The 12,735-nt window shown below is 40.1% G+C and overlaps 1 protein-coding gene across 3 annotated transcripts in view; it reads right to left on the bottom strand.

The window, feature by feature from the left end:
* The window catches only part of kazna (kazrin, periplakin interacting protein a), a 121,811-nt gene that overhangs the window by 73,325 nt on the left and 35,751 nt on the right, over positions 1 to 12,735 (bottom strand). For all 3 annotated transcript variants that reach the window (XM_088290643.1, XM_088290644.1, XM_088290646.1), the window contains one exon: positions 2,680 to 2,869. In XM_088290643.1, coding sequence (XP_088146769.1) covers positions 2,680 to 2,869 — 190 coding nt within the window. The remainder of the gene's footprint in view (positions 1 to 2,679; positions 2,870 to 12,735) is intronic.

The following is a 12,735-nucleotide window of genomic DNA, read 5'->3' as shown; positions in this document are numbered from 1 at the left end:
GTCATAAGCAAGTGATGTGCCTTTGTCTTCATGCATCATGTCTCAGCATTGGGTCTAAAGTAGTTGGACACCAGGCTATTGCATCCACAACCGCCTTGGCCAAACTTTAAGCCGCATACATCCCCAGAGTTGGCATCCCCTTCTGTCTTGAATATTCTCTGAGAAAAAGTTACAACTAAACTTGTCTGTTGCAATAATAGTGTCCTATGCAGCATAAAGAAAATCATTACAATCGCAACACTTTTCTTGCATGTGATTTTAACTAAAATGCCACACTAAAATGTCACTATTCCCATTCCAACGATCTGTAGTCGGAGTACCATTTTAATATTTAAATATGGCTACTCATTAATGATGCATGTAGACAGTAAATTCCCTGTGCTAAATAATATAATGGGGCTAAATCAGCTCTGATCTCCCGCCTAACACTTTCATGAAGATGAATATTAGCCAGTTGGGTTCGTAACCACAATGAGGGACAAAACAGATGTTTAACTTGAAAGACCCCGAAAGCAGAGATGGGAATAAGTTGTGGCTGTACTTGACTGTAACACGGCTGATCTGATTAACAGGGTGGAGCATGAAAACGGTGGATAATGAAAGATCACATGTAAACAGGTGACCAGAGATCTTCCTTCTGAATGATTTATTTGATTATATGGCACATTTTAATTCCATTCGGTCATTTTGGTTCATTGTGATCCGACTACAAGATTCAAATTAAACTAATCTTTAATCAATATTAACCTATGTCCGGCACTACTAACGCATTTCAAACACATTTGTATGCACATGACATGATTTATAATAGTAAGGACTGATCATGAAAATTCTTTTCACGTCATAAGACATACATTTTCAAGAAGCTATTCCACTAGGAGACCAACTATTAACTTCAACTACAGAAAACATGATGGACACAAGACCTTTTGTACTTTGGGTTGGGAATTGCAAAATAACTCACGAATGCATTGCGCTTTCTTTTCTGGTATTGCGGATGATATTGAAAAGTCAAACTTTTCATGAAGTAGGTAAGTGCACATACACAGATGAGGGGATACATATTAATATTTTTCACTGCGCGGCACAATATAACCTCTAGGTAGAAGCAATGTAATTGAAGTAAGCTATCCTGCTGGCGAGGTTACTGCTGCTTCTGTTGCTGTGCTGCCAGGTAGCACAAGCAACTGCTCTTCCCTCAGGACTCGCGCTGTGCCGGCTGTGCAATGAACCGGCGACCCTTAGCACGCACTTCCCTTCCAAATGTAGCCACTGATGATAAATTACCTAATCCACCAAGCCCCAGCCATTACTCGCATACACCTCGGGTGGTAAAGGACAGCTCCAGGGAGAAAGCACAGATAACGAGAGGAGGGCATGAAGCAAAAATAAACGTGATTGACAAAGAGCGGAAAGGTAAGGAGGTCAAATAAAAGCAGGTACATTTCATTGTGTCACTATGAAACACTTAGTTCCAGACCCAAAATCTATGCACACACATGCGGGGTTTTTTTGTCATAAAGAGAAGTCGAAAGAATTGAGATTCATGAGATTTTCATCATTGAACATGAACCTTGCGGGCATCAATTCATATAAGCACCCAAGCAGTTCGAGGAACAATGACATCAGCGCTCTCAGAGGAACGCTTGACATCACACACATGCACACGCACGACGGCACGCACGCACACACAGAGCTATGGTAACAGCAGGAATCTTAAAGTGTACACGAGTTAAAGGGGACACCTCAAAGCAAAACTTAAAAATAAAAATGGGGGCAAAGGAACCCAAAGCAACTGCCAACAAAGCAATTTGAAAGTCACCAGCTGTGTCATGCACCAGCCGTGTTCAACGTTTCCTCATAACAAAGGTCAACATGACTTTTAGTCACATTGCAGAGAATGCTGGCTGCGTTCTTTTTCATTGTGAATAATGTGAAAGAGGAAGTAGAGTAGACCTTTACGGCAAGAGTGGAGCTTGACCTCCGAGGTGTCTCAAATATGTTTGTTGGGAGGGAACATGGTGGAGACAGACAGCTGGCTGGAGCAGCTGACTGCTATGGAAACAGCGAGAGTGTGGAAGTACGTATGTGCCAGGATTTGGTAAGCCATGCATGCTTATGTCACCAACCATGTGTAAATACACACATCTGTCAGCTATTTAAGTCCAACTGAGTATATGATGGTAGAAAAGGGGCAAACAACAGCAGACACACACACACACTGGACAGCATTCTACAGACTGGGCAACAATTCAAGAGCTCTCAGTAACCGTAACCCACGGCAACCCAAAAACCACCCACCTCTTTAGGACACACAGACCCATTGGACAGTAGGGCAATATGAACGGACTTGGCAGCCCAGTGAGCCAGGAGACAAAAAAGAGGCTGCAACTTTACCCACCCGGGCCTAACCAAAGTGCAGCACTACCCCCTCTTGAAGGTTCACAAGGTTAATTATTCAACACAGGGAGGGAGGCAGGGGGGGAGAGTGGACACACGCAACCAGAAACACCACATCTCTTTTGTTCAACTCAACCAGTCACTCATTGACTGCGTGCGTTTTCGAACAGTTTGCAGCACGTGCTCCGTGTCTGATCGTACTACAACGACTGCATCAGCATGCGTCGCCACATGTTTGCCGTTTCTCGACACTTCCACTCTCAACCTGTGTTGTCTTACCGTTGTGGTTGTGCTGCAGGGTCTCAAGCCTGCTGCCGGAAGGGTCAGCAGCCCCGAGCTCGGTCAGTCTGCGGCTGGTGGCGCTCAGTTCCGAGCGCAAGTTGGTCACCTCTTGACTGGCCGACTGAATGGCCCCATCTATGCGCTGAGCCAACTGCTTGTTGTCATCCATCATTTTCAGGATTTTTGCCTGCGCAGACGAGAATCCGGAAAAGGTGTCATGCTGACAACTTGTGCATTTCCAGTGGAGGCAAATAAATCCTTTTTTTTGCTCTTTTGATGAGAAAGCCAAGTTAAAATCCTCTAATGAGTTTGTCCTTTCGCTTGCAAAGAGTCATCCACCTCTGGGAAAATGTGGCTCTGCTGTAGGAACTGTGGGTGACAAGAAAGTGTCAGTGCGCTTATGTATGCGTGCGGCTGTGAGTTCAATAAGCACATGTGCGAGAGTGTTTGCCTGCACTGCCCCAGTGAAATGTGCTCCCCGCAACTGACTGTTGAAAGGACACAGAGCATTGAGAGATGACAGGCACCTTTTTAAATGGACTGTACCACTTGCGCAGAGTCAGAGGGGGGAGGAGGCTACTCGTGTGAGCTCCGGGAAGTCACAAGTTATTTGCAGCTGTTTTGTTAAGATAGTGTTGTTAGGTTGTGGTAAATAATGTTTGAAGTGAAACATGACAGTAATCGCACAAAGTGTGGGAAAAGTCATTAAAGCGAAATTAAGTGGTCTCTTCCTCCTCTGTGTGTGTCCTTCCCTCAGTGGTACAAGGGAATGGACTTAGTCGCTTGACAAATAAAGCAGAAGCAAAGTAAAAATAATAACTGTCAGAAACCAAGCTTCCATCACAGTATCACAGCAAGTTAACCTTCCAGCTGTGAAAATGACTGGCGTTTGTATGCAACCAAGTGTGGCGTATGCTACAATCATGTATCCCATTGAAAATAGAGTAAAGATGAGAAAAAAAGTTGTTCAAGCAGAGGATTTAATTTTTCATATTTATTTTATTTCTACTGAATGGACTATATGCACAAAGTGGTGTGACGTTTTTTCCGATATAATCTCATAAGGCATCGCTTTCTGGTACTGCTGTGTTTTGAAGTAGTGTTACCTCGGGGAATTTCTATCAATTGTCAATGTTTTGGGGTATAAGCCACTTACAGATCTCATCTGTGCATGGGTAAGAATCAAGAGGGGAAAAAAAGAGGAACTTGAAACAACAGTTTTTTATGGTGATTATAGTACAGAGTTGTACATCCAAACGCTTGCAGGCATTGATTGAAAGGCCATGTTATGTGAGCAAAACAACACATTTATTCAACCTATTTGTGTTTTGCTGGCAGTGTTGGGAATTGTAACGCATTACAAAAGTAGTGAGTTACAAAACTAATGAAGTTTCTCAGCAACTGCATTTGTTTTTTTTAAATACAAATAAATTTCTTCCTGCTGATGTAATAATGCAGTCAAACCCACAACACTACAAGCCCCGGAGCCGTCATTTTGACAGTTGTCAAGCTTTGAGGTATATTTACTCTGTTTAAAAAGACGGCATGCTTTGGTGCACTTCATTTCACGTTTCAACATCTGTGCTCAAGCTTGAAGTGAACTTCTGTTCTGATTGTTTATAACTCTCCAACTCTAAAGAGTGTGTTAAAAATGGATAAATAATGAAAACAAGCTTATTCTTGTCCAAAAAATTATCATTGCCAAACCCTAAAAAGTAATGTACGTCTGCCAGTAATGTGAACTGCGGCCAATTACTGAAACTTCATGCTTTTAGTTCAATTCAGAATGTTAATTTATACTCCCTGCAAAACCAACGACACATAAAAGAGAATCTTCTTATGACTTTGGAAGAGCCTCATACTGAGAACTCACAGCGAATTAGCATGTTTGCTCCAAGAAAAAAAAAAGACCATGAAGTATCTTGTCCAAAAACATGAAAGTGTGTATGACCACAGACTACAATAAATTTCCTGCTTCACAGACAAACTCGGGCTGACGTCAAGCGCTCATGAAAGAATATTCCTTCTCTTGCATCATGTGATTTATATCAGTCACTAGCTTTTCCTGTAAGTTTGTCATGCGTGTCATACAGTCATCTGCTACACCCAGTCATACTAATTCTTATTCAGCTCTCGTTAAACTCCATTCTTCATGCACATTCTCTGCTATTAATCAACTTTCAGCAGTAACAACTGTGCCCTCTTACTTCATAGGACTACTGCCATGTCTTTGTTTCTATTTATTTTGTTTATTGTTCACCTGCAAGATAATATGGATTTATGTAAACTGAGGTTTAACTTCCACTAGGCATTTTATTTGCATTTTTATCTAAAAAATAAATATATAAATAAAAAACTCAAATAGTGGCCTCCACTCTTCCCCACTCTTGGCCTCCCAAATGAAAAAGAAAAAAAGAAATGTTAAAAGCTTGCCTCGTTTTGCTCTTGTTTTATTACAGTATATAATAATTACAGTCCCCAATGAGCATATGGGCGCACATGACAGGCCGTGAATGCCGTGGATGCCCGGCGACATGCTTAAATAGGCAAAACATTTTCTACAGTAGTCAGAGTATGAGTGACAAACTGGGTTATCTGTAGTAAAACAGGGCACACAAAACTCAAATGAATATGGCATTGTGTATAAACGTATAACAGAAACTCAATTGGAACAGGAAGTATATTTAGTCCCCGGTATCCAACATTCACAGCCTACAACTCTTGTGAAAGTCAAGCCTTTTACCTACCTATAAAGATCATAATGTTTAATGTTGATGTGTGTGAGAGAGAGAAACGGAAGAGAGAGAGCAAGAGACAGAGAAACACTCACAGTACAAGAAAAACCTGAGGGAGCCCATCAGAACGTGATGGGCCAAGAGGGAACTGGAAACCGTGGTAAAGCGGCACCCAGGACCCAGTGGCCTTGTCACCCCCCACGCCCATCATGGATATGAGAGGTTGGGAGAACCCTCAGGACGACTTGAATATGGCAAGGAAATAAATGCACCAAAATCCTTCGGCACACTACGTTTTGGGCAAACGGGACGGCGATTGCCATCAAGAACATTGTATACATGGAGTCCCAGTTCTGCCCAGTCTTCCTGCATGTAGCCTGGCTCGGTTCTTGATGTCTCTGACTGTACATAATTGTTTACGAGCTCATTACTTTTATGGTTGGAGTCTATTATTTTACTTGACATTCTGTAGCCCATTTTTATCTATGTAGATATGGTCTCTTTCTATAGATTAAATCGTCTGAGGTCACCCATTGTTTTCGCAAAAGACTATATCATGTTCGTTGCCACAATATCCTTATTAAAATTACCTGCCTGTGCATAATCCATCCATCCATTATGCAATCCGCTTCTCCTCACAAGGATCAGTCAGGGCGTGCTGGAGCCTCTCCCAGCTGTCAACGGGCAGTAGGCAGGGTACACCCTGAAGTGGTTGCCAACCAATTGCAGGGCACACACACACAAACGACCACATGCGCTCACAATCACATCTCGGGATAATTTAGAGCAACCAATCAACCCTCCATGCATGTCTTTGGAATGTGGGAGGAAACCAGAGTACCCAAAGAAAACCCACACAGGCACGGGGAGAACATGCAAATTCCACACAGGAAGGTGAATTGAACCCTGCACCCTGTGCGTAATTATGAATAAGCAATTAGAAAATACTTTGCGTAGAAGTTTCAGATTACCATCACCGCAAACACTAATTCAACCTCCAATGACTTGTGATTCATTTGTGATTTAAGATCCAATCTACCGTATATCTTTGAGATGAGAAGGCATGAATATGCCGTTGCTGAATTTGGAGGTCTTGAATGCATGTGCTGGTCAGCGGAGCGAATCAGGCCTGGTGGCAGTGGAGTGGTAATTAGAGAGCGTGGCGGGGTTTGGATTAGCATGTGAATGGAACCAGTGGCGAGCAGACTCAGTAGTCTGCAGCCATCCTTCATTGTGCTGCAGTCGAGAATCTGTCCATACACAGCAGACCTTTTGCAGCCAAGACAGGCACTAGCTCTGCATAAAGTCACGATATAAATTATTTTTTCCCCCTCCCCTTCAACAAAGTAGAACTGAATTGTGTTGCTTAGCAATAATGTAAATGCAGCATAAAGTGAAGGTATTTGCTGCCTGGCAACAATACGAAGTGAAATTTGTTCCATGCAAGTTTCACAACTTGGAAGTAAACGTGAGCAGTTAAAAGCAAGCAAGGCTCGTATCTAATGTACCTCAATAAAATGATGTATTTCTTCTTTTATTTGTTTGCTGTCAATCAGATGAAGAGTGAGTTAAGTACATAAATCCATTAGTTGGTTTTCTATAATATTATCATAATGATGGACTGTATGTTACTTTAAACAAGAGTTGTTACTGATTTTGTTGTCATACATGTGTCTCGAGCTCCAGTTTTAGTATCTAGTTTTGTTGTAAAAACTGATTAAAAAACACAGACAGTTGTTTTCTTTTAATGATTGGTGAAATTCTATAATGTATGGAGTGTCATAAGAACATGTATGCGTCAACCCAGAAAATAAAAAAAAACCTTGTTGACACCCACGTTTCCATTTCTTCCTTTATATTAGTTAACTGGTGGAAAATTATTGTTCAAAATCATCATGGCCATTTCACATGTCCTTAAAACAATGATATGTGTGCTCAAATAAAAATAAGTTTTACATTGCTTTATTTAAGGGGACATAAGTAATTTCCATGCAAATTAAATGTATCAAAAAATATGTCATTTTGGAACCTAAACACAATAGGGTGTCAAAATGTTGGCTCCAGTTCCACGTGAGTCATTAGGATAGGTGGCATATGAAATTCAAGGATGAAAGTTTTGGGAGGAAAATCAGGAGAAGGGGTGGCAACTCACGGTTAAATTTTTGCATGTTTGAAATAGACAACTCTTGATAGCATGCAATAGGTGAGCCAAATCTCACACCACTACATAAATGTTGACTGAACAACAAACAAAAACAAAAATCAGAAAAGCCAGTGAACAAAACCCCACTTGGAGTTCGCCACTGACATTTTAACGAGACATTAACACTTACAAATCAAAGTAATTCGCTGGCTTTTGGCCTCAAAAGCTTACAGATGGAAATGTTTTCACGAAGAGAAGGGAGTGTGGTTGCACATCTGATGATGAATGTTGTGCTAAATAAAACCTCCGCGTAGGTGTGAGTGAGCCATTGCATGCCGTTTGTTTAAATATGAAGTGTGTGTGCATCTGCACGTATGTCTGCCTCTATGGGTGCGCGTGTTTGAGAGAAGAGAAAGGAGAAGGATGTCGAGAGGGGGGGGGGGGTGTATAATTGTGTGTTTCAGGTTGAGGGCAGCTCTTGTCTCCTCTGCTCAGTATTCAGCAGCTGTCATCTCGGTGACAAGGATTGAGAGATGTTCTGTTTAGGGGCTGTAGGGGGGCTGAAGCTGGCTGCTTGATGCAGCTTTTCGAAACCAATTTCCTTCAAGAAAGCCTCACACGACAGATGACACGCATTATTTTCCACAAAACGGATGCAACAACATCTGACATCGAAGTTAGTTTATAGATATGCTTACAAGGGGATATTAGTGAAGACAAAACACTAGCGTGTGGTCATGGTCGGCGCAATATTGGACAGTAATCCCTGCATATTTGCAGCTCACAATTTGCGCGTTCACAGGGGGCTCCGTCCACGTTGCAACAGTACGTAAATTGATGACACAAAAAAACACATGAAAACACTCAAACATAGTTTAATGATACACTTTCAACTTATCTAAAAAGTATACCTGGCCTGATATAAAGTCGCCTCACTGAACGGCAAAGGAGAAAATGAGAGAGCCATGGGAAGGGGAGCAATTGCGTTCGTCCAAACGACGTAACTTCAAATAGAAGTTTAACGACTGGAAATTATTCATTGACAAGCAAGCTTGTTCCCCACTGGTTGTTTTCAACAATGTCAGAAATCAATAGTGTAGATGAGAGAGACAACGCACATAACCAACAAGAAAATGGATAAAAAATACTGTACAGACGCTGATGTGCTCCCAGCATGCTTTGCGCCACTGGGTTGGTCCTGCACATATATATATGTATTGAGCTTGATGTTAACATTCTATTAGTAAAGTTAATGATACAAAGTAAAATTATTTGCTGATTTTATGCTAAAAGTACATGAAGAGTTTGTGCGAAAAAACCCCCCAAACAACTAAAATAAAATGTCTGACATTGACCAATATGCAAATTGATTTGTTTTATATGTGTATCAACAAATTAGAATTAGAAATCCCTTTATTGTCATTGTACTCAAGTGTGCAACGAGATTAGAGATTCAGAGCTACCAACAAAAAAAAATATAACCGTTATTTTGATAGTGTTATATAAAAAATTGATTAGCCCCAAAATATAAATATAAACATTTATATGCAATTTACATGCACGCTCTTTTTTTTTTTAATGTATTGTTGAGGTATTGGATCAGGTCTCATTATTGGCAGATCCTTAAAACCAAAGACACGGATGCCAAAAAAAGTGTCAAAAAAAGATCAGAGCATACCTACCTGCAAACCAAGTATATGTATTTATAAGTTAAATTACATTTTAATGCTGACAAAAAAAATTGAAATTATATTCACGTTTTAGGACCATAGCTTGTGATATATTTACAGTTTAAATTATGATTATAGGCAATCATAAACATTTTGGGCTGAGGTGTCTATCGTTCGCATTTGTCAAGACAATACACGTTTGAAAAAAATGGACGGAAAATAGATCTGAAGCTCAATATCAGCAATGCAAGAGTCCTCATGAAGGAGTACTATGATGAACATGAGTATTCCAGTCCAAGTTGAGGAAGGTTGAATCAGACAAATATATTTGTGTGTATATGTGTGTGTGTGTGTGTGTTTTTACTAACTCAATTCTGAACACCAAATTCAAGAAGACACACAAGAGAAGTGCTTTCTTCGTGAGGAGTTTGATCCTTAGAAGTGTGTTACAGGCGCCTACAATTTTTTTTTCCCAGTTGATCAATCAAGACTGCAAAGCGTTGGCTGTTCCACGCTGCTTCACATGTAAACAACAGAGGAAAAATGTCAGGTGTATATAATTTAATGTCAGTAATCATCAGTATCAAACTGGACACACAAAGTAGCGCAACCTAATATTTGAATCATTTTCTCAACAGCACCTCTGTTGGGTGCAGCCATTAAGTGCGCTACTCTATATTCTGCCTCAGTTGCTTCAAGACAGTTAAATTCCACTCAAAATTCGTAGTTATCAATTATTCAGATACTTTGACCATTTCTAATCAGGAAAGGTACTGACAAAAATCTATTGAATGAATTTTAATAGAATTGACATGTTGTGAAATAGCTGTTCCTGTGTGTGCACCGTATTTCAGAGTGCTTTCAAGCTTTCAAACTGACAAAATGGAAATCAAAACATAGATGGGTTTGGAATCCAAATGAGGAAAAATACTGTAGCTGTATTTGAGGAGATGGGCTGAAAGTTGGGATAAAAAACAGTCTTGTAGAGACTAATACAAATTGTGCCAATTGGAAGATAAAGCGGCAGCTCTTGAGGATGCCTTGCAGCTCAGTCCAGAGGCCAACACAGTCGGCACATTAGTAAGCCAGCTGTGTATTAAAAAAAAAAAAAAGTCATTTTTTAAACCAGTTATCAGTCCGAGGCCCCATACTAAAGAAATTACAAATGGAAAAGTTGTGTCTTGAAAAAAAACAAACCCCGAGCAAAATGTCTATGCCGTGTACTGCACGGATCCTCCAATGTAGCAAGCATCAAGAATGAAGAGTCATTAGGACCTTGGGGATAGCAAAACACCAACAGACTCTGATGAAATAATCGGATGTGATTTTATTTATTCATTTGTTTAAACTCTTCCACGGACCTCATTTGAACAAAGCCCGTGGCGAGTTATTACAAATGATCTTTGGTGACTTACATCATACAATGCATCAAGCTTGGGTCAACAAATTGTGCTCATTAGGATTAGAGATTCACCACTCAACTGGGGACATTATTTTTCAACTTTAAACTCTGGTCCAGCAAAGGATGAGAACTAGAATTTAATTCAGTCAAGCATAGAATCATCTTTTTTTTTTTTCGTGAATATGCTGGACCTGCTGCACAGATAAATACACATCCAAAAGGCCCTAACTCTTTTGGTTAATGAGTTAGTTTATGCATAATCTTTTTGTTGATAAAAAAATAATGCTGTGAAAACCTCCTCAGCAGTACAGGTAGAAGCAGATATAGGATAAAATGCTTTATTGTAAATTGATACTGTTGCCATTTGATGTAAGGCAGGTCCCATATTTGTATTTAATTCCTATCTACAATACATCACTCACAGGTGCATTTTAAAGGCAAGCAAGTGATCAAACGTGGTGAGGGTTCGAGAGTGTCGGTCTGAGAAAGAATGAACATGATTAATAGTCTCCCAAGGTGCCATTTGCTACTTGTGTCTGAATCAGCCAAGTTAAAAGATGGGATCCAAGCAAGGTTGAAAAAAAATCAACATGAGTGTAGGGCAAGGGGATTCTTTAGTTTAGGGAAGAGAGGCATACTGTATAAAACACTGTTTGCGGTTAAAAAAAAATCAAATACAAAGTTATATGAGGAATAAAACATTACCTGGAAATAAATTAAAAAATTATGCGCATCGCAGATTTTTAATCAAGAGATGAGATCAATATTTTGTTATAGTTACATGATTCAACAGCACAAATAAATGGTCAGTTGATGAAAAATGCAAGATACATTTTAAATGTGTAAAAAACTCACTCAAAGAGAAAGAGAAAAATTCTGAAACGATCACACACAAATTGAAAGTGACTAATAATGTATCAATATTACAATTTCGTAAGGATCTAATTTAACTTGCAAGCTATCAGTTGGAAACATGCATGCAGCAAATTCACGGCCTAATCAGGTGTACTGTAACTCCGCCCATGTGACATGACACGTCCAATGAAATAGTTTGTTCAGTCCAAGTGAAAATCATGGGTGTGTGGGAGTCAAGCAAGTGATTCAATGACAAGAGGCATGATATAAACATTTTTTTAATAATTAGTATGAGATGAGTTTGATGTTTAACTTTTCAGACTTCATCAAAATCAATGACGTTTGAGATCAATACAAACACATCTATGAATTCACACTCCCCGGTGGTAGCTATGCAGTGGACCTCAGCAGAATGGGATATAGACTATGCAAATTCTTCTCAGACTTCTATTTCCTCCAGTTAATTAATGCACAACACATATCAAATTCATCTTGCAGTATTAATTGAAAAATGTCAATCATACTCCTGCACAATTCATAGACTCTTGCTGTGAGCATGACTCATTTCCCATCTAGTGTCTTGAATTTCAATGTAAATCAAAGTAAGATGTTAATATCCATTTACAAGCGATGGGAGACTGCTCGCGCATCCTTTTTTTTTTTTTGGATAATGAATGCTGTCGCCTTTAAAGAGAGGTCACCCTGCAGCTGAATAGATTTTTGCACAACTGTTTTTCTTTCCTCATGCCTAAAGCTGCAGCCACTCTAGGCTGATATTAGCATACCGCAACGAAAAATAAACGGGCATCGTGTTCATTGGTGGGATGCTCAAGTTTAGAACCACATTGCAGATGTGACCCATGGAGAGAATAATTGTCTTTTTTTCTGTGTTCAGTGCCAATCTAATGATTAGTATGGAGGGTTTCATGCTCCAAATAACTTGTGACATTTTGGGTGCATGGTACTGGCTCATTTCAATCAAGACAAGGAAGCTTCGTGAATTTCTCAGGGCATGGAATCAACTGCAATGAGACTGTTCTGGTGTGCTTCATCACGTCATGCAAACAAGGCCATTTTCAGAGGTTGAAGTGGGCCGAAGTTGAGATGCCCACATTCATTTGGGGATCCGTTGGTCTCGTTATTTTGACGTCATTAGCGAATGAATTTAGAATCGGCCCCACCCGTGACTCCCACAAAGACATTGAGGAAGGAGAGGGGGCGTGGCCATGTCACTTTTTTTAGGAGGCG

This window comes from Idiotropiscis lumnitzeri, chromosome 3 (assembly GCF_059441095.1).
Source record: "Idiotropiscis lumnitzeri isolate Australia: NSW breed Sydney's pygmy pipehorse chromosome 3, RoL_Ilum_1.0, whole genome shotgun sequence".
NCBI classification, from domain to species: domain Eukaryota; kingdom Metazoa; phylum Chordata; class Actinopteri; order Syngnathiformes; family Syngnathidae; genus Idiotropiscis; species Idiotropiscis lumnitzeri.
Note: the sequence above shows the minus strand (reverse complement) of the source record. Positions and strands in the feature narration are given on the sequence as shown.